At 44.2% G+C, this 27191-nt stretch overlaps 2 protein-coding genes and 1 pseudogene across 2 annotated transcripts; 2 read left to right on the forward strand and 1 right to left on the reverse strand.

Moving 5' to 3' along the window:
• Window positions 1–2048: 2048 nt before the first annotated feature.
• Window positions 2049–4137, forward strand: LOC136458450 (uncharacterized; annotated as a pseudogene).
• An 8538-nt stretch (window positions 4138–12675) lies between these two features.
• Window positions 12676–13205, reverse strand: LOC136458451 (uncharacterized). Its single transcript, XM_066458386.1, has one exon. It carries the CDS (start codon window positions 13131–13133, stop codon window positions 12780–12782), a length of 354 nt encoding a protein of 117 aa, XP_066314483.1. The 5' UTR covers window positions 13134–13205; the 3' UTR covers window positions 12676–12779.
• Window positions 13206–19041: 5836 nt separating this feature from the next.
• LOC136456205 (protein MLN51 homolog) lies at window positions 19042–26771 on the forward strand. Its single transcript, XM_066455991.1, has 12 exons — window positions 19042–19779; window positions 22076–22175; window positions 22264–22481; window positions 22568–23403; window positions 23528–23642; window positions 24349–24468; window positions 25096–25139; window positions 25426–25471; window positions 25556–25625; window positions 25708–25785; window positions 26342–26422; window positions 26510–26771. The coding sequence occupies exons 1-9, from the start codon at window positions 19187–19189 to the stop codon at window positions 25581–25583; spliced, it is 2100 nt and encodes a 699-aa protein (XP_066312088.1). The 5' UTR covers window positions 19042–19186; the 3' UTR covers window positions 25584–25625; window positions 25708–25785; window positions 26342–26422; window positions 26510–26771.
• Window positions 26772–27191: the final 420 nt, after the last annotated feature.

Raw genomic sequence — 27191 nt, forward strand, 5'->3', positions numbered from 1 at the left:
CGAGGCATGTTACCTCGGCGCCATGACTTCTGGCGCCGACCCCTAGGGTCCAAAGATGAGTTTACGTCTCTCAGGAGCCAAATGTAAATTTTCTTCAAAAAAATGGTCAAATTGTAAAAAATTAGGTACATGGTACATATCTACTTATGTTTTATCCTTTTATAATTTTATTTTATGATGATCATGTAATCCATAATATAAGTCAATGCTCATAATAAATGGCAATGTCTTATTAAACCTATATCAAATTAAAATAAAACAAAGTGCATAATGATTTAGCTATAACATATCAAACTTTAATTTTGCATGATACCCATGTGTTTCTATAACTCAATATCGACCTTTCTAGCTTTTTGATGCATCACATCAACCTCCATAATTTTTTTATCAATGTGTCAAGGATAGGTCTGTCCACCAATGATTGAGACCTCTCTTGAATTTTCACATGGCGGTCCTCGTCGGGAATTACATAAATATATTTGTTTAGATTTCATTAGATAATAATCTCAAGATTTTGGTTCACAAAATAATTAATTGTACCATTGACTAATCCATATTTTAATAAAAATAAATTTATTTCTAATCAAAACTACATAAGATGGTGTAAATCCTTCTGCTCAAATCAAAACTTAATGTACAAACAAACATATAATAAGTGCTGAAAAGTAGGAGTTACGCACTGGAGCTTATCTTGGGTATGACCGAACAGCGGAAAGTGAGTGAAGGCTTCAGGAACACCGACGATGAGGACCTCCTCCTCGTATTCCTTGGCCACCTCTACATATTTAGGGTCTGCCTCTGGCACGTTCTCGATCATCGCCGAACCTATGTGTATGCAACATATGTAAGGATGATTTAACACACCTATAGACAAAACACAATCTAACAAGATTCATAACATCTATGGATAGATCATATTTTTATCAAGCTAACAAAACTGGTTTGGCATTTTTATGATTTTTCTATGATTTTTGATGAATTTTGCAAGATCTCTATTTTTATAGAAAAAGAGAAAAACAAAATAAAAGGAAAAAGGCTTGCATGGGCTTGATCCAGCTCACAACGAAGTCAGCCCAACTGCAAGGATTTAGCCCAGGTCGAAAAAAGAAGCCCACCAGGAGAGGCTCATTCGGTTCTAGACATTTTACACCAGGAACCTGATATATTTCAAAAACTATTAAGACTCTCTCACATTTTCTTTCTCTCTAGCATCTTTACATCTGTAACCCCGTATTTCTTTCTATTCTCTACCCCACTCCTGAGCTCTGTTGGCAACCGTGAAAATAGAAAAGAAATCAGCACAGACACCGCTGAGCCTGGCGAGACCAAGTCGGTGATGGGGGGTCGGACAAAAAAAAAGAAGTCAAGAATTTTGGCTCTTTAGTATTAGGTATAGATATAGATATAGATTAAAAGCATGGTGTTCCACTGATTACAATTAAGAAACAAAATAGGAAACGAAAAAAATTAGTTACACATGGGCTTCTAACCATGAATCCAACATTGGTTTATATCTAGTTTTTGCTCTTAGCTTAACCAGAGCAAGCTCCTGCCAGAAAACATATATTGCTGCCCTAGAACAATTGCTGGTTTATAGAGTTCTGTTGAACAAAATATTTTCACAATTGACCAAAGTCAGTGAACTAGAGGCAGATCTGAACTGAAGAGATCTACCATTCATTAGCCTATGGTTAGCAGCATCTCAGATCTCTGAGCCAAAAGATGCAACATGGCAACGTGCCATGAATAATGTGACAAAGTAAACGATGGGTGTGAATAATTAAGCTGAGACTAGCCGCCAAAAACTACACGAGTAGATCCCCTGTTCGTTTGAGCTTGTTTGACTTATAAGCCATGGTTGAAAGTACTGTTGGCTAGTTTGGTGTAAGAGAAAAATACTGTTCGTTGGCTGATAAGCCATGGCTTATAAGCCAAATACGACCAAACGAACGGGCTGCCGCGAGTAGTCATCCCAGCTGCGCCACATCTCCCTCTCCTCTCTGTAACGTGCACCCGGCCTAGTGTGTGCGAGCAGAGCTTTGCCAGGAATGGCGAGAACTGCGTTGGTCCTCCCTGCTGCTCTACTGCTGTGCCTTGCATTGGCCGACCGTGCCGATGCTGCGAGGAAGACGGTTGGGGTCTACGAGCTCAAGAACAAGAAGGGGGATTTCTCCATCAAGGTCACCAACTGGGGAGCCACCCTCTGTCATCGTTCCTGACTCCAAAGGTATGCATGGTTTCCTTAGCAGCCTTCCAGCAAGAATCCTTTTGCGTAATGCATGCTTTGTGACTGCATCATAACGCTGGTTTACATGTTCATGTGAATTTTCTTGCTGCAGGGAACTTGGCTGATGTCGTCCTTGGGTATGACACTATTGCTGAGTATGTGGTAAGATCACACATCTCTCTATTCTCACACCCTAGAGCTTCCTCTTCCTCCGGTGTTCAACACGGCAGTATTCTGTTCAAACAGAACGGTTCTTCTTGCTTTGGGGCGCTGGTCGGCCGCGTGGCCAACAGAGTCGCCAAGGGCCGCTTCGAGTCAGGAACCCCGCGGGTTTACTTGTTGGAACCGGTGGTGACCACCGAGTTCATAATCTTAGAGCTGGCTTGCAGCTGGTCCGACTCGTTACGAGCCTACACTCCCACAGGTCCCAGGTCCATCGGAGCTGACAACATATAAGGCCTTTGAACCTTCTCAACCCAAAAGACTAGCCTTATAGGTGATGGTTCTCCCGCCTTATATGTTGTGCTTTCCCACCATCGCTACACAATGTGGGACTAAAACCCAATAATCTTCCCCTTAGTCACACATCACATCGGGGTGCCATATGTGACGCTCGAGATTTTTATCGGGTTTAGCTTTTCTAACCATGGGTACCGGCTCAGATACCAATTGTTGGAACCAGTGGTGACCACCGAGTTCATAATCTTGGAGCTGGCTTGCAGCCGGCCTGGCTCGTTACGAGCCTACGCTCCTACAGGTCCCAGGTCCACCAGAGCTAGCAACATATAAGGCCTTTGGTCCTTCTCAACCCAAAAGACTAGCCTTATAGGTGAGGGTTCTCCCGCCTTATATGTTGTGCTCTCCCACCATCGCTACATGATGTGGGACTAAACTCCAACATTACTTGCATAATTTTATATAAGTTTTGATCATCTGGATTGATTCCTGGTGGAATCCAGAGTAACCGAGCAGGGCCTTAGTCTCGCCGTCGCTGTTCATCAGGTGGCCACAGGGGTTCAGCAAGGTCATCTGGACGGTGAAGGAGTACGTGCCTCACTGCGACTCCCCTTACATCACCTTCTACTACCAGTCTACCACAGCTTCGACGGAGAGCAGGGTAAACGAACGCAAAACGTGCCAAAAAAAACAATATATATTTTAGTTAACTAGCTTGTGACCTTGTGCCCGTCCAGTTAGTGCCGATGATGATGAGCTGACTTTGCACTTGTTCGAATCGCATCGCATCGTGCTGCACATGCTGACGCTCAAATCAAGTGCAGGATTCCCGGGCGACCTAGACGTGTACGTAACGTACCAGCTGTACAGCCCCCTACGACCTGAGCCTGCACATGAACGCGACGGCGCTCAACAAGGCGACGCCGGTGAACCTGGTGAACCACGCGTACTGGAACCTGGGCGGCCACGGCAGCGGCGACGTCCTGGGACACCTGATCCAGGTGTTGGCGTCGCAGTACACGCCCGTGGACCAGTCGATGATCCCGACGGGGCAGGTCGCGGGCGTCGCCGGCACGCCCTACGACCTGCGCCGGCTCACCCCCGTCGGCGCCCGCATCAACCTCGCCTCCGGCGGCGCCGCGGTGGGTTACGACCTCAACTACGCGGTGGCGGTGCACGGGCAGGGGGAGTTCACGCAGGTGGCGTTCGTCCGGGACCCGGCGTCCGGGCGAGCGTTCGAGCTGTGGGCGAACCAGCCCGGGGTGCAGCTCTACACCAGCAACTGGCTCAAGGACGAGAAGGGAAAGGGCGGCAAGGTGTACCAGAAGTACGGCGCGCTGTGCCTGGAGACGCAGGCGTTCCCCGACGCAGTCAACCACCCTAACTTCCCGTCGGAGATCGTCAGGCCCGGCGGGGTGTACAGGCACGACATGCTCTTCAAGTTCTCCTCCTAATTGTTACTAGTCCGTGCCTTCTTCGTGGAACCTTAAGGTCAGCGTGTGTCGTAGGAATAAGCGTCCCGTTTGTTTGAGCTGGTTTGATTTATAAGTCATGATTGAAAGTACTGCTGGATGATTTGGTGATTTGGTGTAAGAGAAAATTACTATCCGTTGGCTAAGAAGTCCCGAGCCAGCGAACAGGCTGAAGGTCTGCGCGAGTAGCTGTGTGCCGTAGGAATAATTAAGGCCAGCGTGCCAAAATGCAGTGATGTACAAGAGGTGGCTCCTGCTATCTAGCAGTGATTGTGCAACGAAGAAACTTGCGTGGCGCGTGGACAATCTTGCTTGTGATGAATTTCTTTTAGCTGCGTCCGTCGTCGCTGTTAATTACAACAAAAGTTGTCGATTGCGATTTTTTTTTCTCTGTGGCGCTACGATGAAACCACGGGCTAAAGCTATCTTCACCGACCACACCCAAAATACAAGACTCATTCGTCCTTTGGGTAGTATTATAGGTAAAAGATTCAATACATATTCGACATCTTCTCCAACAACAAGACCCAAAAGATAATATTTTCTGCAAATGGGTTTTTAGGAGAAATAATGCCCATATTTAAGTTGTGTCTCTCAGGTAACCCAAAATAGATCTCTCGTATAAGTAGTCTGTTGGAGGCTGATTTTATGTCTCTTGCTATCTATTTTGGGTTTGGGCAGCAACCAAACCGTGCACAGCGCGTGTTGACAAACTTGCGTCTTGTATATATTTTGATGAGGAAGAATAGCTAATTTTTTCCCCTAACTTTGACGGGAGGAGGTTGGGATGTTGTTGCTCGATCGACGGAGAGGGGCGTCCTCCAGGAGGGCCTGACCGAGACATGCGCTGATGATGAGGATGGCGTGGTGATGCCGGGGAGGGGGCCGGAAGAGAGTGCTGGCGGGGTCTAGGCAGAGGCGCCATGACGCTAGAGAAACACATGGCAAACATGTCATCCACGGTAATAACAAGCAATCCAAGGAAGGGTGGGAAAAAAAGAGATCAACCACACATCATCGCTACTGAAAACCGGCACTTTGCCAAGTGTCTGCGGTACTCGGCAAAACCTAAAATACACTCGACAAAGGCTTTGCCGAGTGCCGTACTCGACAAAGGGCACTCGGCAAAATGAAAATACAAAAAAAAACCCCAAAATAATAGCAAAAAAAAATTTCGGAGGAGGCCGCCACCGGCCAGCGCGTATCCATCGAAGTCGCTGTATTTTTTGCAGCAAATTTCGCGGCTAACGTGGCCGGCGGGATTCAAACTCATGACCTCTCCCTCGCATGTCTGCTGCTCTACCACTACACTACACTGTCACTTGTGTCTAGATTTCGTTATCTATCCTCATATATTATACTAATCCAAGAGTAAATTACTTGTTTGAGGTCCTAAACGAATTCAAATAAAAAAAGTGGTCAACTACAAAGTTTCATAACTTTTTGAGATCTACAATTTTCATTTAGGAAGTTTTTCCATCCGAGGTCGTTTTAAAAATTTGAATTTTAAATTTGAGAGATTCAAACGAAGTTTTGCACGATAAGATGATTTCAAATAAAAAAATTGTCAACTACATAGTTTCATAACTTTTGGAGATCTACAATTTTAATTTAGGAAGTTTTTCCATCCGAGGTCTTTTGAAAAATTCAAATTTTCAAATTCAAACGTCGTTTTTGCATGACAAGATGATTTCAAATCAAAATGTTGCCAACTACAAAATTTTATAACTTCTCAGGATCTACAAAGTTTATTTTGATCATTTGTTCATCCGACATAGTGGTAGTAACATTGTTCACAAATCTTATATATCTCTCTTCTACTTTCATGAAACTAATATGAGAGAGATGTAGATTTTATGAACAACGTTATTGTCGCTTTGTCAAATGAAGAAATGACCAAAATAAACTTTGTAGATCTTGAGAAGTTATACAACTTTGTAGTTGAAAAGTTTTTCATTTGAATTCATTTAGGACCTCAAAAATTGCTTTGAAAAAATAATTTGCCGAAGAAAAAAAAAATACATACGGCAAAATGTCTCTTTGCCGAGTGCCAGAAAAAGGCACTCGGCAAAGACGCATTTTGCCGAGTGCCGAAAAATGGCACTCGGCAAAATACATCTTTACCGAGTGCCAGAAAAAAGGCACTCAACAAAGACGCATTTTGCCGAATGCCAAAAAAATGGCACTCGGCAAAATACGTCTTTGCCGAGTGCCGAAAAAAAACACTCGGCAAAACCATCTTTATCGAGTGTTTTTTTTTTTTTTTTGCCGAGTGTATTTTATTTGGCACTCGGCAAAGACCGTCTTTGCCGAGTGTCCTATAAAATACACTCGGCAAAGTGCCGGCTTCCGGTAGTGCATGACACATCGCTGGAATCAAGCAAAAAAGAAAACAATCATATTTCTTGAGAAAACAATCAAATATCTTGAGAAAGCAATAAATCAATTCACAAAGTTGGGCTGGCTCAGTGTGCCGTATACATGCAGGGAGGTTTTGCGTCGCTTACCATGATAGATTGTACATACAAAGAGGACAAGGTGAATACGTGCAAAGAGTAAAGTTTATTCCCTGCAAGACTATTAGGCCTCCTCTAATTTTGGCCTTGTTCGTTTATCTTATAATCCGTACTTTTCAACATTTTTTTTCAGCTGGAACAGTATTTTCCTCTCACAGCAAATCAGCTGAAACAATGTTTTGTCTTGTTTTTTCAGCGGAGCGAACGGAGCCTTTGTTTTATTTTTTGAACTGAAGCAGACATTTATTGATCTTCATAATAAGTACAAACGCCATCATGTCGAGAAATTAACCAAACATGTCTACCATAATCAACATAAATACTACTTCTAGCTAAATTATGGGAATCAACATTTGATTGCCTCCCTTTATGGATAAAATCAACAAAACTAAACTCGTGTGATCTAGCTCTGATCTCCTGAACTACATGTCCATAAGCGCCCTTGCTTCCTTCCCGAATGCTCCTAATAACGCTAGTCTAAAACCATGTAGAATCAAATCAGCTGGCAAACGTGAGACCTTCTTTACACGCGATGGCCTCTATCGTGTCTGGTTCCATTCGACCCTCCAGAACCACAGCCAAGGCACCCAGGAATTTCCCTTAAATCTCGAGCAACAGCCGCTGCGACGACCTTTGCTGAATTCTTGGACAAAGCTGAGTCAACATTTATATCTTCATCAGTTCGCTTGGTTGTGCTTCAAGCCGCGCCCTTCCTTGCGACAATGTTGAGATTTGCATTAAGTAGATTTGTAATCAAAATGATCCACCGAGCCGGGCTTTCCTGCCCATTTTTTCTAGCGTCATTGGGATTTATGTGGAAAGGAAATTACATCAGTAGTCTCGCGTGTATTGAGTGATGAAGATGACCTGGCATGGCTCTAATAAATGATACGTTTACCATTCTAAATCCCAAAGGTTGCTAGTCAGTAGGAGTTGGGTCAATTCAGACCGATTAGTCTATGCAATCTTATCTTCAAGATAGTGTCGAAGGTTGTAGCCAACAGGTTGAAAGTGGCGCTTCCTAAGATCATCTCTAAAGAGCAATTAGCTTTTGTTCCGAGTAGGCTTATTACAGATAATATATTCACTGCGACCTCAGGTGTTGTGCATTAAAGTTGGATATGAAGAAAGCTTATGACCGTGTTCAATGGAACTATTTACAGGCAATTATGCTTAAACTCGGCTTCCATCAATTTATGGGTACAGTTGGTCATGAGGCTAGTCACCTCAGTTTCATTTTTGGTTCTCCTGAATGGAGAATGTTTGAGCAGTTTTAAGCCGTCGATAGGAATTCGCCAGGAGGATCCTATCTCTCCTTATTTATTTTTTATAGCAGAGGGCCCTTCGTGTCTATTAAAATCCCGTTCACAGTCATTAGAGCTCAGTGGAATTAAAGTGGCGCTGTCAGCTCCTATGGTCAGTTACCTTCTCTTTGCGGATGCAATCTGCTGTTTTTCAGAACTAACCGGGAGAGTGCCTTGGTGGTGAAGGAAATCTTGCAGCAATACTGTGATGCTTCGGGACAGCAAATCAACACAGGAAAATCTTCCATTCATTTTGCCAAGAAGTGCCAGCAAAGTGTTAGAGATGAAATAAAGTTGGTGCTTAATGTTCAGAACGAGTGCCTAAGCAAGAAGTATTTGGGGATGCCATCCGATGTTGGTTCTGCAACAAATGGCGCTTTCAAATTTTTGAAGGACAGAATTTGGAACATAGTACAGGGATGGATGGAGTAGTGCCAGTCATCGGGTGGCAATGAAGTGCTCATCAAATCCGTAGCTAAAGCAATACCCACCTACTCAATGTCGTGCTTCAAATTGCCGAGAGGTTATGCAAACATATTAATGGATTATTGAGGAAGTTTTGGTGGGGCAGCAAAAAAGGCAAGAGAATGACATGCTGAGTTGCATGGGATGACATGATTATGCCGAAATATCTTGGTGGTATGGTCTTAAAAAAAATTTAAATCTTGCATTGTTGGCGAAGCAGGCGTGGCGTAATCCTTCAGGACCAGCATCCCTGAGTGCCCATATTCTGAAGGCGGACTATCACCCGCAGGGTGATTTCTTGGCGGCCACCCTTGGCTCTACTCCTTCCTGGATATGGCATTTGATTTTGGATGGGAGGTAGGTTCTTCAGCAAGGGTTGATTAGGCGGATTGGGACAGGCAAAGCTACATAACATGGATATGGCATCCTCCACAGCTTGTTAGTGAGCTGATCGACCACACGTCGGCAACCTTGGACGTGACAAAGCTTCAAGAATTTTTTACGAATGCTAATAGGGAGGCGATAATGACTATACCTTTGTGCAATCGACGTCAACCTGATTTTTGGGCTTGGCATCATGATAGAACGGGGTCTTAACAGTAAGTTCGGCCTACAGAATGTTAATCATAAGGCGTGTATTGTTGGAGAATGCTGGAAGATCTAATAGGAAGAGAGGAAGAAAACGTGTGGTCTTAGGTTGACAGTCTTCGGGGCCTTTCTAGGTCTTTCCATCATCGTCACCTCTTCCTTCTTCTCGGCCTCGACGTCATGTAGTGTTCAGAACGTCGCCATCAGGATAGTGGCCTCATCCTCATCATCAGCTTGCGCCAGATGAGCCTGAGCCTTCTTCTCCTGCTTGCGATTTGGGCACTCCCGTGTCCAATGGCCCATCTTCCCGCAATGCCGGCAGACGTTGGGGTCGACTTGCTTCTTCTCCGAAGAAGCCTTACCGCGGCGCTTGCCATCGCCACCGCGGCTGGAGGAGGCTGCCTTCCTGGAGTTCCTCCGAGCAGCCCACTCCTCTTCCATCAGCAGGAGTTTCCCGCTGTCCTTCGTTGCTGTCGCCTGCTCCAGGCGCTCATCCACCGCCCGCAGACGGCCTGTCACATCCTCAATGGTGAGGGTTGACAAGTCCAGCATCGTCTCTATGGAGAGAGCGATCTGGATGTACTTTACCGGCACGGAGTGGATATACTTGGAGACCGCCTCCTCTTCGTCGATGGTGACACCATGGCTCTTCAGCTTGTTGATGAGCGTCTGCAGGCGGAGGGAGAAGTCCTCCATCGTTTCGCTATCCTTGAACTTGAGATTGGCGTACTCCTGCCCGTTGCTTTCTTTGCGCGGTCGGAACCGACGCGCATCGCCGCAATAGCCTTCCACGCCTCCTTAGCCGAGCTTTTCGCCCCCAACGGCTCCCTGTACTCCGCCGGTACAGCAGCGAGGATAACCTCCAGCGCTGACATGTCATCTTCTTCATTGTCGGTGCCCTTATCAATAGCATTCCAGAGCCGTCGGGCTCTGAGCTTGATCTTCATGGTCACCGACCACTCTCTATAGTTGGTGCGAGTCAACGTCGGCCAACTGGTGCCGCTGACCTCCCGCACCGTGCGAACGACCTCCGGTCGTGGCTGGGCAGCCACAGCAGTGCCACTGCTGTCGTCCATCTCCAAACCGCCCGTCATCACCAGCGGTTAGTCTAGCGACGACGCTGTATGACTCTGATACCACTTGTTGGACCACAGGATCACCGGCTCAGGTGAGTGAACCACTCACCAGTCTTATCGAGCACCCACTAGCCGTGCCGAATACGAACAAGCGTTGTCTGTCCCCACACACTATGGCTAGAGCTAGAAGAAGGGAGAACAGAGCAAGCACACACAATATAAGACACCAGCGTTGGCCGAAGCCCAGTCTGTGAGATGGTAAATCTAAACTCTCTTTACTGAGTTGCCGTGGTAGTCTATTTATACAACTCTATCCATCTAGTCCCAGTACAGCTGCCTTGCTGCAACAGTGACTAGATAACATACAGGATTGACTCTGCGCCGGCCACTGCATGTGCCTACAGTGCTGCAGGTGAGCCGTGCGACGCCTGCACCTGCAGCGGCTACAATATCACAGCAGGGGGCCTTTTCGACGCCGTCTTCCCTTGCTATGTTCATACAAGGTAACAGTAGATTATCTAACATCACTGATGCCAAAGCAGCTGAGGTGATTGCTTGCAGGGAAGGTTTAGCGTTGGCACGCAACTGATCTAGCGTTGTGGTCCATCCAATTAGCTTCAGATAGTACTAATGTCATCAGAAGTATTGAAGGAACAAACATGGGTCCGTATGGCCATGTCGTGAAGGAGATTAAGGCTAGAGGCCTTGATTTTCTTTACGTTGATTTTGTTCATGAGAATAGAAAGTCAAATGTTACATTGATGCTCATGATTTAGCTAGAAGCATCATCTCTTTTGCAACAGGCAGGCATGTATGGTTGTTAGCACCGCCTGATGGCGCCTGTATTTCGTATGACCAACTCAATCAATAAAGAGTGTGGTGTTTCCTCAAAGAAAAAAGGTACTGCTTAGTCTAACTTATCCCTCTGTTCACCATTTTCATATTATATTATGTATCAGAATCCTACTTTTTAGAATGAAGTTTTTTAAAAAAAATATTTGGATATTAAACTCTTATAATATATATTTCAATTCCTACATAATTAACATTATCACAAAATCCATTTGATTACAAATCTACTTAATGCAAGTCTCAACATTGAACATATATATAGTGTAACTAACTGTTTGATAAAGATACTAAAAAGAGTGTCTCAAATATGATATATACCAAGGAAAAAAAGGCTAATTGTGTTGATCAAAAGTTGCAAAAATAATAATATGTCTTACATTAATGAACGGAAACACGGCTTACTGCTTTAGCTTTACTGCATGACCGTCTCCATATTTCCATACCACACGATTAAGCTAACTGGTTCTAGCTTGTTTATGTACTGATGAATGTAACTGATAGATTCAGTTATTAGCAAATGCACGGGTGCATATGTGAGGGGACGTGCTGAGTTTGGCTATGCATTGTAATGTATGCTTAAATTAACGATAATACTGGCACACAGGCATCCAGACGTGTTCGGTCCGGACGGCTCGTTCCCGTGCCTGCCCAACTATCGGGCCCAACAGGCCTCCTCCGCTCCACCTTCAGTACAATGCGGTTTCTAAAAAAAACGACACTTTCTTTTCCCACCATCGCACGCATGCAGCCGTCGCGGGCGCATCCACAGCGCCGCCCACCCACCATTGGCCTTCTCCAACACAACGGCCTTCATTCTCCAGCGCAGCCTTCCTGTCCGGACGCCGCGCACCCACTCCGCCTCGCTGCTACCGCGGGCCCATCCCGTGCCGCTCGCTCCCACCCGTCGCGCTTACCGATCCCACGCCGCTCGCTACCGCTCGTCACGCGTGACACCCGCCCGGCTGAGCCAAGCCCGGTGTTGCAAGCGATGCTGGTGGTGGTGCTCGCGCGGCGCCGGCTCCGACCCCGACGGCTAGAATCGTCTAGCCCTGGCCCCCCAATGTTGCAAGCCCATGTTTTAAGTGTTTTAGATGTTTCATAGATATGTTTCTAAGTGTTTCATACGGATATTGCAAAAGTATATCGGGATGTTGCTCGTGTTGCAACGATTGTACACGTATATTGCAAGTGTTTGTTCCCAATGTTTCGTTGTTTTTTTAGACATATGTTGCAAATGTATTTATCTGGATGTTGCATATGTTTCACACATATGTTGCAAGTATTTATTTGGATGTTGCATATGTTTGCAATTGTTTTTCAAGTGTTTTTCTTGTATTTCGGACGCATGTTTCAAAGGTTTCAACTATTTTGTACGCATGTTGCAGTTGTTTCATTTAAATGTTTCAAAAGTAGATCAGGAGTATATGTACGTTACAATGTGAGCCACCTGTCGCAGCCGCCTGCTGCAGCTGCTGGGGTGCCATGCATGGAGGGGAGCAGCGCAGTAGGCGTGGAGGGGCGCAGAAAGTAGCGAAACGTGGGGGAGTGGTGTGAGCAGGGCCCACCTATGCGTGCAGCAGACGTTGGCGCAGGCGTTGCCGCATGGAATAGTGTTTTTCTATTATAACAAATCAGTTTGGCTTATGAGCCACAGAAACCATCAGCATGTTTTTTTGAGGCAGGATTGCTAAAAGCTGAGAGCTTGAGAGGCCAAGATCAAACTGATTAACTTGTCATAGACGTCATATATTTAGAAACCGAGTGAGCAACTATTGGGCGAATCGATCCGATAGATACGGTCAATTTGAAGTCGTCATCACGATTCACGCAGCCGCGCCCGCGCTACTCGTGCACTCCGCGACCGCGTAGCTCTTCCGGCAGGTGTCGCGGCACGCGGCCATCATCTTGCTGCCGGGCCGGAGTTGGCCGCACATGGAGCGAGCGCACGAGTGCTCGCAGTCCCGATCTGGGGCTCGGACCGCCCTGCTGCCGGCGGCGGCGCACCTGTGGTAGCAGGAGAACTGGCAGAACCAGAACTCGTCGCGCAGCACGCACTGGTCGAAGCACGCGTGGAAGCAGAAAGGCCGCCCGCCCTGATCCACCGCCGCGGATCCTGCCCCGGGCGTGGACAACACCACCGAGACCATGACGATGACGACGCTTAAATGCGCGGCCATGCCTCTGCCGATCCCCGTTGCTTTGAGCGTCTGAGAGTCTGAGACCTGACCCCGGTCGCGGACGGATGGCTTGAGCGTGGCAGCTGGGTGTCCGGTTTATATTGCCGGGGATCCCGGGACGGACGAGTACTGCTCCGCACTGCGCGCGGGACGCCGGCCGGTAGCAGTCGGAGGTCCGGAGGGGCGGGAAACGCGGATGTGATGCGGGGCTTTGCCGGTGGCGTGTGGCCGTACGCGTGCTGAGACCGTGAGACGGGGCGGCAGCTCATGGTTCCGGCATGATCGTCGTCGCTTCGGGCACACCGTCTCTTGGATAGTTGGATCTGCGGCTGGACGTACGTCACCTCACCTGTTCTGCGAACCGAGCTTTCGGCAACGTGCCAAGCCTGTAGGTGGGTGCGCTCCGGTGCTTGCCGCCGTTTGTTTGTTCCCAAACGTGAAGGCAACGCCGTCGCGAAAACGAGGGCGGATCGAGGGGTACCCCGTGACGGAGTTCTCTGTCTTTTGGCTGGGACTTGGACGAGCTTCACAGTTCACAAGCACGCCGAGGCTGACAAGACTGCTCTCCCCATCGACGTCCAGCTTCAACCTCGATGACCCCAACAACTTCGGCACCACAATCCACCCACCAGGCAGGCATGCTCAAACTTGGCCCGAGCATCAATAAGGATGAGTCAGCTGAGGTTGACGTCGAGATGCCTCCGCTAGACGACGACACCAGCGAACGCAATATGTAAAGGATCGGAGGTCAACTAAGCTGTCGTGATGCACGTGTTGCTGTTGCACACCAGTCTGTGACTCTGTGCCCTCCGCATATACTACGTGTTATGCAGTTCTAGGATGGTTTGATCTCTGGCGTTGGCAGATTTTTAAAGTAGTAGAGAGCCGGTTTAGAAGAGCTGTCGTGGAAAGTTTCAATTTCCTAATTTATGGAGCTAAATTATTTGGGACTATCGATTTACATGTCCAAGTTCACATATAAGCTATTTAAGTTGCTCTAACTTTCGATCGGCTTTTGGGGCATTTTCTTTGCTCCACCTAATGTTGAGCATCCGAGTACATCATCCACAAGTGTGTGTGAATGTACACGTTATCCCAGTGGTAGGCGAGATACTTCAAGATTTGTGTAAGTCATCAATCAAAGGCTCTTCCCCCATTTTCATATCTCTTTTGTTGCTATATCACTTTTTTTAGGTCTACTCTATGGTTAGCCTAACTGAAACGCACTTTACATAAACTACTGTAGTATTTCGGTTTGCTTGAATGGAAATAGGTTACCTCGCTTCAAAAAATCTACTCGTCTTGGCCCTTCGTACTCTCTCTCTCTCTCTCTCTCTTTCTCTCTAGTGCTCAGCATCTCTCTCATCTCCTCTTCATTCTATCTTAGATTCTCTCGCCACTTTTTACCTCTGTTCGCGAGGTTAGAAGATCTGGTCAATTTATGGTGTGATTATCTATTCCAAGCACACTCGTTTTGATTTTTTATTTAGCTGCAGCTCTATATGCATTATTTGTATCCTCTCCTCTAAGATTTGCTTTTTTTCCATCTTTGAGTCGCAGGTAGATCCAATTCTAGATGCATTCGTGTTTTTTTTCAACCTCTAGTCGGCATTTGTGCGTTTCTTACTTAATCCATAATGCATAGAGTACGATTCTTCAACCTTCTAGGATAGGCTACATTTGCTTTGGGTCTAGAAGTAGAAGATTTTAAAGGTTATGCCAATGTACATAATCTATGCAATATATCTTTTTCTGATTTATATATATACTCTAATCCCATCACTCAATGAAACATTTTCAAATAACTCTTATTAACAGAGCATTCATTGTATCATGTGCTGAATTCTTTCCGTTTTTTTCTATTTGTTTGGTATGTCCCTAAGAGGCATATTAGGTAGCTAAATGTTGATAGTTGGCCTTCAAAGTGGAGCATCTTCCAACATTTAAATCCATAGAAAAAAGCTTGGTTAGCCTTCTTTTTAGTTAATTGGACTAGAACAAATTAAAGTACAATGCCTCAAGATACTTATATATTTTATTTATAATTATATAACTTGTTTAAGATGCCTAGTTTAGCTTCAAATGTCATGTTGCCCAGTTTATGCATATAATGCTGTGTTGACTTTTCTACGATATTTGTGTTTTCTTTTTCATATGTATTGATTTCTTGTTCTTCATTTCCCAAAAAAAATAGAAAAAATGATCTGATGTTGGGTCAACTTCACCATTATTACCTTAATGGAACTATATGTGTTTTCAAAATAAACATGTAATACTAATTTATGGTGCAATTGATACATTATGGTTTTGAAGATTTTTGGAAGTAGAGTACCGAGGTTGCACCAAATGACCTCATTACAACACTAGAAGAGCTGATGTCGGGGAATTAGTGGTCATCTTTTTGCCAGTTGAGGCTAAGTTGTTTAGGGTGGCAATCTGAATTCTATTTTGCATAACACAGGATTAAGTTTTATTTTTCACCAAAGACAATATTTTCATTAATCCTGTTTATAGATAAAGGTGTGTTTTCTCCTTTTTGATATATATATATATATATATATATATATATATATATATATATATATATATATATATATATATATATATTAATTTCATTTTGTTTTGAAGAAAGTGAATAAAGGATTTAAGACGTTACTCCCATTATCAACCAAGTTTGCAACCTCATATATGCTTAGATCTCAATAAACATTAGTAGAAATAGTCAACCTCATATAGCCTTTAAGTCACCAATTATGTTAAATTCAGAAAAAATAGTAATGTTTCAAGCATTGTTAGACTATAACGGGTAGCAACAAATGCATTTCAAAGGCACATAGATCCCATAGTGCCTCTTACAACTACTCAAATAGAAATGGATGATAGTGGGATGAATAAAGGTGGGAGTGAGAGAAAAAGATACCAACGCAATGAACTGATGGCTGGAGTAAGCATAAGGAGCTATTGTGCTTTCGTACAATGATGATGGTGATTTCTCAAGTGAGAATTTCTTTGTTTTGTCTTCGAATATATCAGTAGGTAAGGAATCTTAATCAGATATGAAGAGTTGTTTGGTGATTTATTAAATTAAAACCATCTAAACATGAGTTAAAACGTAGAGCATATATTCTATAAAGTGCTAATTTTTAAATTTAAATGATTGTTTGCAACATTTATGATGAGGACATCGCTCCTTCAAACACAAGCCAAGGAGGCAAGGAGGACCAATGTGGGCATCCAACTCGTCCACATTACACAAGAGGCCCTATTCAACTCAAGTTGGAGTTCTCCGATTCCAGGAGCAGTGTCTCGGGATGCCCAAGGCCCATACGGATTCCTTTTTGGTGATCCACATGTGCATGGAAAAGATAATTTCATAAGCTAAACAATGACTTTGATTTGACATCAAAATTCATTCGGAGTCAACGGGAATCGTTGAAATAAGTTAACGTCTAGAATCTGCCAGGGTGTTGCGTGACACTGTCTTTTGGCCCGTTGGCCATGTATCATCTTAGAGCCCATTAGAGGCGCGTCTAGGGGTTTGCACGCCAAAGACACTATATTTAGCAGTTGTCACTCTCATTAGGGATTGAGTTTTGTTGCGTTCTTGTTTTTCTCGCGAAATAGACATTGTTCGCTGCACTTATATCGCCAAGATCGTCTGTTGTGAACCAGAGCCCCCTGTTCATGAGCTTGTTTGTCTGTGTCGACTAATCCTTTCGAATCAAGACTTGAACCTCATATCAGACTCATATACTTCATTTGTATTTTCAATTTCAGACTGTGTTCATCCCGTTCTTACTTGTGTTCTCGATTAGCTTATAGGAAAGCCTTCTCGGCAAGGTCAATCGCGTTGTGCGTGGTTGATAACCAATGGAACAGTGGTGTAACCATTGTGGGGGTTCGAATCAGACTTGGTTCGAAACCTAAATCATGAACGTCTAGTTCTCCACCAATCGAAGTTATCGTACCTATCGGAAGATCGGGCCACATCTACATTAAGTTGTATAAGAGTTACCTGCTAGGTATACATCTGTTTTCTCTTTTAGATTGGATCTGTTTTTGCATTACCTAGAGTCCACAAAAAAGCCAAAAAGAAATATACATCACCACATATCTCTTGTCCTATAGCCCTGTTCTGCCTTGCAAATTTGTTTATATTTCATTTTGTTGGGTTTGTGTCCTAGGTCAAGTTGTGGCTGTTGTGTTTTAGATCATGTTTGAGTCCAGTTTAAGTGTCTTCTCTGTTGTTTTCATCAAATCCTCGTCAACACCTTTGAGTTTGTGTGCTTCCCTGTTGTTTTCCATCAAACCCTAGTCCTCGCCACCCAATTTGTGATACTTTTCCCCGCTGTTTATATCAATCGTCCATTGTTCCCGTTTTATCCTATAATTCAGAGGCCGTTCGTAAAACGAGCATAACTTTCACATACAAACTCGAAAAGGGGCAAAGTTTATATGCTTTTTGATTAGAAAAAAATTTGAATCCGTCTGTCCCCGCCCTTGGCGAGTTTGGGGAATTTATTTTTCTATAATTCATCCTGGAAGATCGTCTTACCGAGTGTTATATTTCTTAACATCACCTTTTACTAGGTTGTCATCCCTCTAGCAATGATGCCAGAAATGTTTGTTGGTAATTATTAATGACACTTGTATATTTAGGAAAAATTATATATTGAAGTAATCCGCAAGCGCATAGATAGTATACCATTATAGCATTTCACCCGGGAGTATAACATGTATCGTTATTTATATTTTTCCACAAGGAAGAGCGGTGACTAGAGATATTGATAAATATGTATACTTATGATGGAACCATTATCGAAACATGTGCTCTAACAGGGGTAAGCCAAATGATAAATAAATGATAAGTGTAAGACATTGATAATAATTTAGAGATAGAGATAGAAATAGATACTCATAAATGTAGTATGGCTAGGCAGGAGATTAATTAAGAGAAAAAAAATTCCTAAGTCATTTCTTATTTACTAAGTTTTTTGTACACCCAAGTATATACGCTTTTATCTATAGCATAACTAACTCTATATCAAGCATAAGGAACATTACTAAGGAAGATCAAGAACAAAACTTGATTTCCTTCGCAACCAGATCCTACTTGTACTACAAACGGAGAGTGGACTACAAAGGGCTCGATGAGAGTGTCACACTTACGATCTACCACATAGCCCGGAATGTAGGGTGCATCCGCAGGTAAAAAATATTTAAGCACCACACTTACATAATGTCGACCACTCAACTCACTCGAGTACTGAGCTATGCGCTTTGCGAACTTATGCATAAATTCATTATCAATCATGACTATATCAAGCATACTATTAGAGCAAACTAGGAACATAATAAATAGAAACATAATATTGGATAAGCACAAAGTCATGAAAATAGATTTAACGATCTATCTAATGATACTAATTATGTACTATAAATATTAATTTTTTCTTGTATATATTTAGTCAATAAGTTTGACTCATTGGGGACAAGAACAACACTTAGTATACTCCTATTGTTCATGTTATTTGTTCCCCACCTTATATTGCCAGTTGCCACACATGCTATATGGGCACGTATAGACGAACAACTTATTGCTAATCCGCCGTTCTATATTTTGCCCGTGTCCACCTTCTTATCAAGTACATGTCCAAACTTTACTAATTCAGAGTTTTCTGTGAGCTACTTTTTAAAACAAATTCAAGTTTTTTATCCAAATTTTAGGTTGGAGTTCGCTCTAAAACCAACCAAACCACCTCCATCAACGACAACCAACTAATGTACAGACTGGAACTTGGGAGTTAAAGAAACCCCTTTCGTGCCCCCTGCGGCCCTGCCCCGTGCCGTACCCGTCCGCCTCAACCCCGCCCCGTAATCCATCCCCCATCCCGTTCCACGAGTCCCTCGCTTGTACCCTGCTCCCCCGCACCGCCTCTACCCATCGATTCGAACTCTCTGAAAACCAAAACCGCAGGGCACGAGAAAAAAGGGGAAAAAAATCTCACCACATCGCAACGCGCCCCTCCCAAGTCTAGGGTTGCTTGTTGGCCATGCCCGACCCGCCGGCCCCCGAAGCACAGCCGGAGCAAGCGCCCGCCGCCGCCGCCGCTGACCCTGCTGAGGACGCCCCGGTGGAGAAGCCCCCCGCGGCGCCGCTCACGCCGGAGCCGGACGCCGCTGCGGCGGCGGATGAGGTGGAGGATGAGGAGTACGTGAGCGACCCCGACGATGCGCCGCTTCCTACGATGCGGCGCCGAGAGGCCAGCGACGACGAGGGGTCCGAGGACGGGAGGCCCAGGGCGCGGATCGGCCCTGACCAGGACGACGACGGCCAGGGGGCCCCCGAGGCGTACGACGACGAGGTGGACGAGGAGGATGAGGAGTACTACGACGAGGATGAGGAGGAGATGGGAGAGGGGTTCGAGGAGGAGTATGAAGGGCGCGCGGCACCTCCCATGGAGGACGGCGGCGGTGGCCAGGTCTCGCGCGGAGAGGATGGAGTGACTGGGGAGGAGGGATTGCCGGAGGGGGAGGCCAAGGGCGAGGGGGAAGAGAAGATGCAGGAGCCCTTCGCCGTGCCCACTTCCGGCGCCTTCTACATGCACGATGACCGGTTTCAGGAGGAGAATCGTGGCAGACGCAGGTGTGTGTGGATCGCTTAAAACTGCACATTCAGTTCTAGCTCATACTTTCTGTAGAATCACAGTTATTGTTACTTAGTTTTAACTAGGGCCAGGGGTTTTGGGCCTGTTTGTTCTGTGTCCGGCATTGTCAAAACCAGCACGACCAAATTGTCTGCTCAGCTCCTAGAATTGATAATGGCATTGAACTAAATGCTGACTAATTCTAATTAAAGTCTGCAAATTTTGTCTCTCATTAGCACTAAATAAAATGGTGATAGATTTCAGTTAAAGGGATCAAAGGCTATTGAATGAGGACGGGACTCTAATGTAAAATTAGACTCTAATGTACAATTAGTATTAGGCTGATATTGCTTGGAGTTCTGAACTCAAAAGCTTTGCATGAAAAGTTACAGCTTTTCTTGACATAGGTGAATAGAAAAAAAAACAGAATTTGAGAAAGTGAGGGCATTGGATATCGTCGCCACTCGCCACAATATCAGGTTGCCTATACAATCTCTGTCCTTTGTTTCAAAAGGCAGCCGCTGACCACATAAACATTTCGTCTAGGTGTTTTGCTGCTTAGAATGGTTTAGGGCTTTATCTCTATGTGAGAGTGGGAGTGTGGGATAAATGGGAGACAGAGGAAGATGAACTGTGGTTGTGGAACTTGTATACCTGGGCCACGTTTAGATTGAAAGTTTTTTCAACCTGATGAATAGTACCACTTTCGTCTTATTTGACAAATATTGTCCAATCGTGGACCAACTAGGCTCAAAAGATTCATCTCGTGATTTCCAACTAAACTGTGTAATTAGTTATTTTTTTTACCTACATTTAATACTCCATGCAAGCGGCTAAAAATTGATGTGATGGAGAGAGAGTGAAAAAATTTGGAATTTTGAAGGGAACTAAACAAGGCGCTGATAATGTCAAATTCATTGTTTTGACTAATATGACATTTCTTCTAGCTAACATGACATTACTCGAGCTGTCTGGAAAAAGTACAATTACCTAGGGCCGTCTGACTAGGTGCTACTGTGCTAGCCATAACCTGAACACCTCCCTAGCACCAATTGCTTTTTGAAACATTTACTTAACTACTTACTTTCTGAGAATGAGGTCATAATGGAAAGTACAACTAATAGTTAATAATTTGTAAATGAGTAGTACTGCTATAAACGGTGCCACCTATGCAGCGTCAGGGTTTTTCTCTAGGCTAACTTCATTTTGAACACTGTTAAAGGCTTAAGGGACCAGGGGAAAAAAATCAAAACAGAAGTACCGGAGCAGGAAGTCATATAGGAGCGATGTTAGGCAGCTCTCCCTTTGTTTGTAAATGTATGATGATACCGTAGAAAGTGTGCAGTGAAGCCTCTAACTTTGACCACTCATTAAGAAAGCCGTTTGAATTCTTCACATGAAGACAACACCGTTCAATTTATTGTGGGGAAGTATGTTTATATTGATCTCATATACAAAGTAGCGGTCAAAATTTTCATATTGAGAATCATCTCAATGTCGAAAATGTCATACATTTACCAATGGAGAGAATAACTGCAATTCAGGTACTATATTATATTAGTTTGATGGAATAAAATAAAGTCATTTGCCTTTTATTGTGGCGAGTTGCAACACTCTTCTACTGTTTCTGACTTTCTTGCATTTTATGGTTACATGGGATTGCTCTTAGTTCTGGACCGTAGTTGTTTAAGTTGCTGGAATGGCAGTGGATGCTAGGTAGTGAGCATTGGGATTGCTTAACTGGGAAAGGGAAATGTTTGTTAGCGCTTAGTTTTGGCCTTTTTTGGGGGACAACAGTTCTACAAGTTCAATGTTAAGTATGTTTCGTATGAATATTCAGTTATTGTGTGATAGACTGTGCTGGCAGTTGTGACATTATTTGTGCTTTTTAATTGTTTTCATGGCTGGAAGCCTGGAAATAGGTAGACTTTGGAAATGTTTTTTTTTTAATTCCAGGAAAGTGTAATTGGGCTGTTAATCATTATTCTCCTTAGATTGGGTTGACTGATGAAATTGTAGCTGTGAACATTATCACACTTTTCTCAAGAGGGATTAAGCAAAAAATTGCCTGCTTATGGCTTACGGTGTAATGAGCAACTGAGCATGCCCCAGCGTGTTCTACAACTGCATGCAGGTTTTAGCGCTGTAGTTTCTATTGATTCAGTTTCGTAGTGCCAACAGGCTTTGTCATAATGCCACCTGCCAGCGGATGGTAATATTTAATGCTTCATCATATAATATAATATAGTACCTGAATTGCATGTGTACTGACTGTTTCTTGCCCCCTCTAAACAGGCGCATGTTTGGTGCGAGGAAGTTATGGGATGCTAAAGACGATCAAGCTTGGGTGCATGACAGATTTGAGGAGATGAACTTGCATGATGATCGCTATGAAGTAATTGCTCAAGGCCCTTCGTATGCAAAACCAAGCTCATCTTTTGCTGCTAAACAAATCTTAAGGGTGCAAAAATCTTTTCTTGCAGGACCAGCGGATGTCAAGAGGCCGTTTTAGAGGTCGTGGTGGTCGAGGTAAAGCAAGAGGTGGTGGCCGTGGTTTCTCCAGAGGTGGAAAGCAGCGCAATTACCATGAAGATGGCAACAACCAAAACCGCCCCCCAAAGGTAGTGAGAGGGAGAGGACCTCGGCGTTATGAAGCTGTTGCAAGGAACAGCAGAGAGGTTGTTGGATCCCAACGAAAACAGTGAGTGATAACTATCTTGGGACACAAATATTTTTAGTCACTGGCTCACTAAGTTCACTTACACAGTTTTCTCATTGTTTGTTCAGAGCAGCTAGATTTCAAGAACCTGCTCCAAATGCTGCAGCAGCCAGAGATTCTGGTCAAGTTTCGCATGCACAGCCAGAGGCTGCCCCTCCCAAAAAGAATGTCATCAGTTCAAGCCTAAATTCTGCGTCCCCACCATTTTATCCCTCTGGTGCATCTACTCAAGATTTTTCAGCAGCAGCTCAAAGGAGGGACCTACAAACAAGGGGTTCTAATAAGATTCCTCCATCTTCCATGAAGATGGATGATAACTCAAAGCTACAATCTGGTTCAATGGTTAGAGGGAGAACATCCATGGATTATGGTGGGCGTGATAGGTTTCATGCTGATGGTCCTGTTAGGTCATCCCCTGGAAGGGTGCCGACGACGTCACTGAATTCAGGATTCACATCATCGGTTAATCCTGGCCAATCCCCTATTGTCAGGGCTTCAGGGGGCAATTCAAACATCGGAATATCTTCAAATAATCAGCCCACTTCATCGCTTCACCAAATGTCAAGGATTTCTACACAGCCACAAAGTCATGGATCAGTGATGCACCAGAAGTCAGGGCAAGTGCAGAATCAGTCTGCAGCAAGAATCCCAACTCAGCAATTGAGCCATCGGACTAGCAATTCGTCACCAGCGGCTCAGCATCTACCTGTTAAGTCAACAGAAAGTGGCGAGAACGGTTCATACCCTAGTCTGAATAATTCAAAGACAGCTTCTGCGGTGGTAAAAGCCAATAGCCAGGAAACTGGAATGGGTTCATTTATGTATGGTGGCGCCCAAGTTATTGGGGCCGCTGGTCTTTCCCAGGGCGATCAAAATTTTCCTGGCACTCCAGCTCTGCTGCCAGGTTTGCTTCCTTCATCATTCAGTTTCACTTTATTTTTCTTTACTGTTTTGATCATTATTTTCAGTTTTCTTATAACCACTTCAACTGATCCATTACCTATTTACCCTCCTGTAATGTAATGCAGTGATGCAATTTGGGGGTCAGCATCCTGGTGGTCTTGGAGTTCCTACCGTTGGTATGGCCCTCCCTGGCTATGTAGCTCAGCAGCAGATGGGAATGGGAAACAACGAAATGGCATGGTATGTTCATTATGTCTTGCTATTACTAGTGTTTCAGTTGTGTTGACATGTTGCTGTCTTATATTTGATTGTGTCTAGTCCTATGTTGCGGTTGTATATTCATGTTTGTTGAAAGTAACACTTAACTGCATGGGTTCCCTAATAAGACACTAAAATGGAAAAGCGACAGCAGTATTTGCATCAAAATCCTGTGATTATGTCCGTCCAGTTTCCCATTACTTTTCATTTGGCCTAAAAATGTTTATTTCCTTCACCTGGTAGCAATGCTTTCACTTTCATGCACTTAAATAATACAGATGGGGGCGTTTAAACTCAATTTCTTGTTAGTATTAGTTTATATATTGAAGATGTGGGATCGCTGGCCTTAAATCCTTGGAGGTCTTAGGCTTTTCATGGTTGTTTATTGTTTGTAAAGTGGTGTGTTTGTTCACCTAAAATACTGCTGTGTGTGTGTGTGGAATGTGTTTGGGAGGGGTTAGTTTTTTATCTTCCCTTTGTATCTTATTTCTCGCTTAATGAAATGAAACAGCTCTCCAGCATTGTAAAAAGAAAAATCTTACTGAAAATGTTTAGACCTGTCATGTATTCTACATCACTTCTGATATGTTGACAAAGGATTTTTCTTCTCTGATGATATATTGGCTGGGATTGGCGCTCGTATTTCTGCATAATGTTTTTTAACTTACAATGCTTAAAATTGGTACAGGTTGCCATTATTGGCTGGTGCAACTGGTGCTTTTGGAGGATCATATCCACCCTACATAGCCCTTGATCCGAGTTTTTACTCCAGATCTTCAGGACAGACATCATCATCAGTTCCATCCAGGTGAAATATTAAAACCTGACCTGTGTAACCATACAATTTATATAATTGCCAGGTAGCCATGCTATTTCTACCATATTGCGTAATATAAATGGCAGTGTTTAAAAGGCGACTAGGTGTCCAGGTGAGTGCTGGGTCCGCCTGGACGCCTAGGCGACAATGCGCCACTGTTTCTGGGTACGCCTGGGCGCCTTCCCCTTCCATAGTATATTAGGTCGCATTCCCGCCCCCCCCCCCCCCCCCCCCCCCCCCCCCTTGCTGCCGCCGCCCCCTTCAAGATCGGGTTGCTTTAGCCGCTCCCTTTCCAGATTGCCACTGCCACACCAGAGGGATGTTTGCACTGGACACCAGCTGGAGTTGCCTGGGATGGGTATATTGCTGCCACTTGGCCTCCCTCTCTCTCCCCTGATTTTGCCACGGTGACGGGGATGCCTAGGACTTGAAACACGTTCTCCTGTATCTGTATTGAATAGTTCCTTCAGCAATGCACATACTTTAGGAGGAAACTGTTTGTAGTGCTTATACATTTTCCTCCTCTTGCTCTATTGCCTGATTGTAGTACCATGCTTTTATTACATTATCCACAAACTTTTCTCTTGACAAAGGATTTTGAGTCTATTATTCTTACAGGGAAACTAGTGCTAATAGAGGGTCTAAATCTCCTCCTCGAAATGGTGAGTTGTACCTGCGTCTTTGTTATGCATTGAAAACAGTTTTAGCTCATGCTACAATTTTAAGCTGCTTCACTAATGTTTGGAAAGAAGGGCAGGCCTGGTGCAGTGGTGAGAGCTGTCTCACTGAGTCACCAGGTCGCGGGTTCGAAGCAGCCTCTCCGCAGATTTTGCGGGGGGAAGGTTTGCCTCGGTTTTTCCCTTCCCCAGACCCCACTCATGTGGGAGCCTCCGACACTGGGTCTGCCCTGCCCTTTTTTCACTAATGTTTGGAAAACTTGAACTACAGATATTGGGAATGAGGAGCTTGATCAGCGGCAGAACAAGCCTAGGAGGTAAGATCTTTTTCAACATTTTTGACTTGCAAATCACTTGTATTTGTTACACAATCTTATGCATGCTATGCCCTTGTGTTGCAGATACTCAGAGATGAACTTCAGCCAGTGAGGCATCTTGTAAGGTGGATTGCATCTGAATAAGCTGCTTATGGTTAGTTACATGTTTCGTATATTGTGTATCAACTTCTTTTTTCTCTGGGGTTAAACTTATCTGTAGCTTATTTAATATGCAGGCCCTATTTAGGCCCTTTGTGATCTCCAGTTCTGATCCGGAGCACTTTGGGTGGCTTTGGTACCCTTAATTATGTTAGGTAATGTCCTGCTTTAATGCTTTTATACATGTTTGGAGCTTATAAGAAAATGCATGTGTTTCGACAGAGGAATGTATATGATTCCGTTGTTCACTGTGCTTAATTTGAAATACAACATCATTGTGCACACCGTCCAGCTTGTTTTTTTTCTTTTAAATACCATTCGTTAATTTCTTTCTCAGATATATTTGTACTTTGTTGAAGCATCAATTCAATGACTAGAAGGGATTTAGGAAGAAAACTGCATTGTTGTTTGGTCTTGCTTGGAACATATTGTATAAGCTATCGATAACACTTTTTATCCTGATCGTGGTCGTATTGATCAGTGTGACTGTGTGAGGTTAGGGGATTTGAGCTTGTTAGGGTGGACAAGTGGTTTAGGGAAGCTAAAATGATGGATTTTCCAAATGAAGCTACAATTGTATCTAAATTAGACTTGCACTGCTGTGTTCCGTAAAAATTCGGATACAAATTTTGACTGCCAGTTGAGAGATGATTACATGTTTGACAGTTGGATGTACTTTGTGCATAACTGTTAGCGCTTTACATCTACCAGGTCTTATGCCTGTTCATGCTGGAGTTATCTGATGGGTTACTTCACAGCAGAGCAGGGGTGGCATTCGTTACTTGAATTGTAGTAAGCATTTTGTCCCCATGAAAACTACTACGAAGTTCACTTTCAGTTTTTACAGCAATGCAGACTGATGTCATCATGAAATTTCAGGTATTGTGCTGTCTGGAAATGTCAAATTTGTTGCTGCGTCTGAAGATGTGGACGGTTGTTGAAGAGAGCTTGAAAATAATGGTTTGCGTTGGTTGATAAAGTGAGTTTTCTTTTTAAGTACATCTTGTTAGTGACTCCAGTTGGTGTCAGTCTACTCTGATGTACCTGGTCCGCATATAGTGGCTGCTTAAGACCAAGCGGCTTCATTGCCGCAGCTTGTATCTTTTGGAATCCGTTGAAATGTGGGTGCGGTTTGTGACTATTTTCAGCTTGAATGAGCGTGTCCAACATGGATTTTTCGGTTACCTGCTTGAAAAAGCCGACAAGAGGAATCCGCCCGTCTTTTTTACCCCGGGTGATGGAAATTTCTATTTCATGGTAGAAGCTCCAAAGAACAGTGTTCTATTATGTAATTGGGGAATGAAACGCATGCCATCTTACTGAAGCTAGAAATGAGCAAAGTTTGAATCAAAACATTCGACATCGTATAATTTGTTAGAAGGCTTCGTTGTTTCCTCCTGCCTACGATTGTTAGGAGTTGCCGTGGCAGCATCGATACATTTTAGGAGATGTATCACGAGTTCACGACGGGTACGATATGTACTATTGTGTCAAGTTCTTTGTGACCAGCTTTGCGGCAATCGTTCGTGGCGGTTGTGTAGAGTGGTCACCTCGTGATGCT

Source organism: Miscanthus floridulus, chromosome 6 (assembly GCF_019320115.1).
Source record: "Miscanthus floridulus cultivar M001 chromosome 6, ASM1932011v1, whole genome shotgun sequence".
NCBI classification, from domain to species: domain Eukaryota; kingdom Viridiplantae; phylum Streptophyta; class Magnoliopsida; order Poales; family Poaceae; genus Miscanthus; species Miscanthus floridulus.